Below are 2,152 nucleotides of genomic sequence, written 5' to 3' on the forward strand. Positions count from 1 at the left end.
CGGAGGCGCCGCAAACAGGCTGGTTAAAAATAAACGATAATAAATTTTTGGTCGGAGTTCGATTTCAGAAAAAAATGAGCTAAAAATTCCAGGAGCACTTCCAAATCGTTTAGGCTCCGCCTCCCGACTCCGCCCACTTTTCCCGGGGAAAATTCCTCCGGATTTGCGTTATTCGATTTTGAAAATTGCAGGAGCACTTCCTAATCGTGTACCACATAATGCGTGCTCAGTGCATTCGAGAAGAGAATCTGAAAGCACGTCTTCAGTTCGATCAGAAGCAGTTACGACAACTTATACAGCAACTGAAACACGAGAAACTGGTCAAAGAGCGGATATTTACACAGAAGAACGAGAACAACCGGACGGTCTCCATCCTGTTCTACTACATCAATTATCGAGCCGTGTTGAATGTGGTCAAGTACAAAATTGATCATATGAGGTGATTTTTATACAGTAACGGCCAGATTTTGGCTATTTTTTACCGTTTTCAGAATCTGGAGCTCTACAAAATGAGCCTAAACATGACTATTTTTCGGAATTTTTGGATTTTCAAAGTCAAAAACCTAATAACTGGATTTCTCGATTTTTGAAGTCTTTAGCTTTGAAATAAGTCTAAACACGACGCAATTCTTTCCGATTTTAGTTTTCGTCTGAAACACGCGACGCACGACCGCGACGCAGCAGAAATTTGGAAAATTTTGAGGCTCTCAACTTTCCAATCAACAAAAAATATGATTTTGTAGATTTCTGGAAAAATATATGAAAATTTTCAGACAAAAACTGGAATCTCGCGAGCAAATGGACACGAATCGAGCTCACTACAAGTGCAACACGTGTCAGAGTACATATGATGTATGCCAATAAAGATCATTTGCATATACTGAGAATTCCAAAAATTTCAGTTACTAGACATTGGTAGAATACTGGATCCTGAAACTGGTCGACTCATTTGCTGGAGGTGTCATGGAGAAGTGCAAACTGATGAATCAGCGGTGCCGTCGAGGACAACAAGGTAAAATTGGGTTCTCTAGGTCATTTTAGCATGGTGGCCTAACTTTCACAACCTGAGTTTTCTAGGGCACCGAGTTTTATGGTCTAGAAATGACCTAATACTCACCTGGTGTGTTTCCTAGGCCATTTTAACTTGGTGGCCTAGAAAACTCAAGTTGCAAAAGTTAGGACACCATGTTAAAACAGTCTAAAAATGACTTGACATTCATCTAAAAGGATTTCTAGGCCATTTTAACATGGTGGCCTAACTTAGCATGTTGAGTTTTCTAGGCCATGGTGACCTAAATTGAATTTCCTAGGTTTACCACGGTGGCCTAGAAAACTCAAAAGTTAGGCCACCATGCTGAAATGGTCTAAAACCATACTAGGTGGTTATCTGACTATTTCTAGGGCATTTTTCCATGATGACCTAGAAAACTCAACTTGCCAAAGCTAGGCCATTATGATAAAATGGCCTAGATCGCGCTGAATAGCTGCTCAATGACCTAAAAACGCCACGTCATTTCCAGGACCGCCGTCGCTCGATTCAACGAACAAATGAACACACTCTACTCGCACATCTGCGCTCTAAACGGCATCCAACTGGCTCCACATCTTCTGGAACCGGATATAGCCAAATATCTGGAAGACGACAAAGCCGCGGCTCTTCAACTACAACAACAAATGGATTTCACGTCTGGAGGAGGTGGTGGAGGTGCCAGAATTCAGTTGGGTGGTGTTGCACACTCTTATCACAATGCGGCGTCGATCAATTATGCGAATGGGGATTCGGTGTTTGTGGATTTGAATGCGGATCATACAAAGTGAGTTTTTACTGATAATGGGTTATCAGGGTGTCCGAGAAATGCATATTTAATTTTTTTTTTCCAGGGGACCTGTCGAGGAAGCGAAGATCATACCTGAATGGCTGAAGGACACTGCTATAGGTGGAGAAACATCACACAATGATAACATTTTGGATCAAGCCACGTGAGTAGATTCCTAGGGCCTAGAAAACCCAACATGCAAAAGTTAGGCCACCACGTTAAATTATCTAAAAATCACACCAGTATTCATTTGAGGTCATTATAAGCCATTTTAACGTGGTGGCCTAGAAAACTCATCTTGCAGAAGTTAGGCCGCCATTTAAAAAGACCTAGAA

At 41.6% G+C, this 2,152-nt stretch overlaps 1 protein-coding gene across 1 annotated transcript in view; it reads left to right on the forward strand.

Moving 5' to 3' along the window:
- CBG00366 overlaps positions 1-2,152 on the forward strand; it is a gene marked incomplete at both ends in the record, with an annotated part of 14,538 nt that overhangs the window by 5,742 nt on the left and 6,644 nt on the right. Inside the window, 5 exons of the mRNA XM_045244724.1 lie at positions 192-439; positions 774-852; positions 903-1,012; positions 1,521-1,814; positions 1,882-1,980. Coding sequence (XP_045091554.1) covers positions 192-439; positions 774-852; positions 903-1,012; positions 1,521-1,814; positions 1,882-1,980 — 830 coding nt within the window. The remainder of the gene's footprint in view (positions 1-191; positions 440-773; positions 853-902; positions 1,013-1,520; positions 1,815-1,881; positions 1,981-2,152) is intronic.

The sequence above is a fragment of the Caenorhabditis briggsae genome (assembly GCF_000004555.2).
Source record: "Caenorhabditis briggsae complete genome, chrIV, whole genome shotgun sequence".
Lineage (NCBI taxonomy): Eukaryota > Metazoa > Nematoda > Chromadorea > Rhabditida > Rhabditidae > Caenorhabditis > Caenorhabditis briggsae.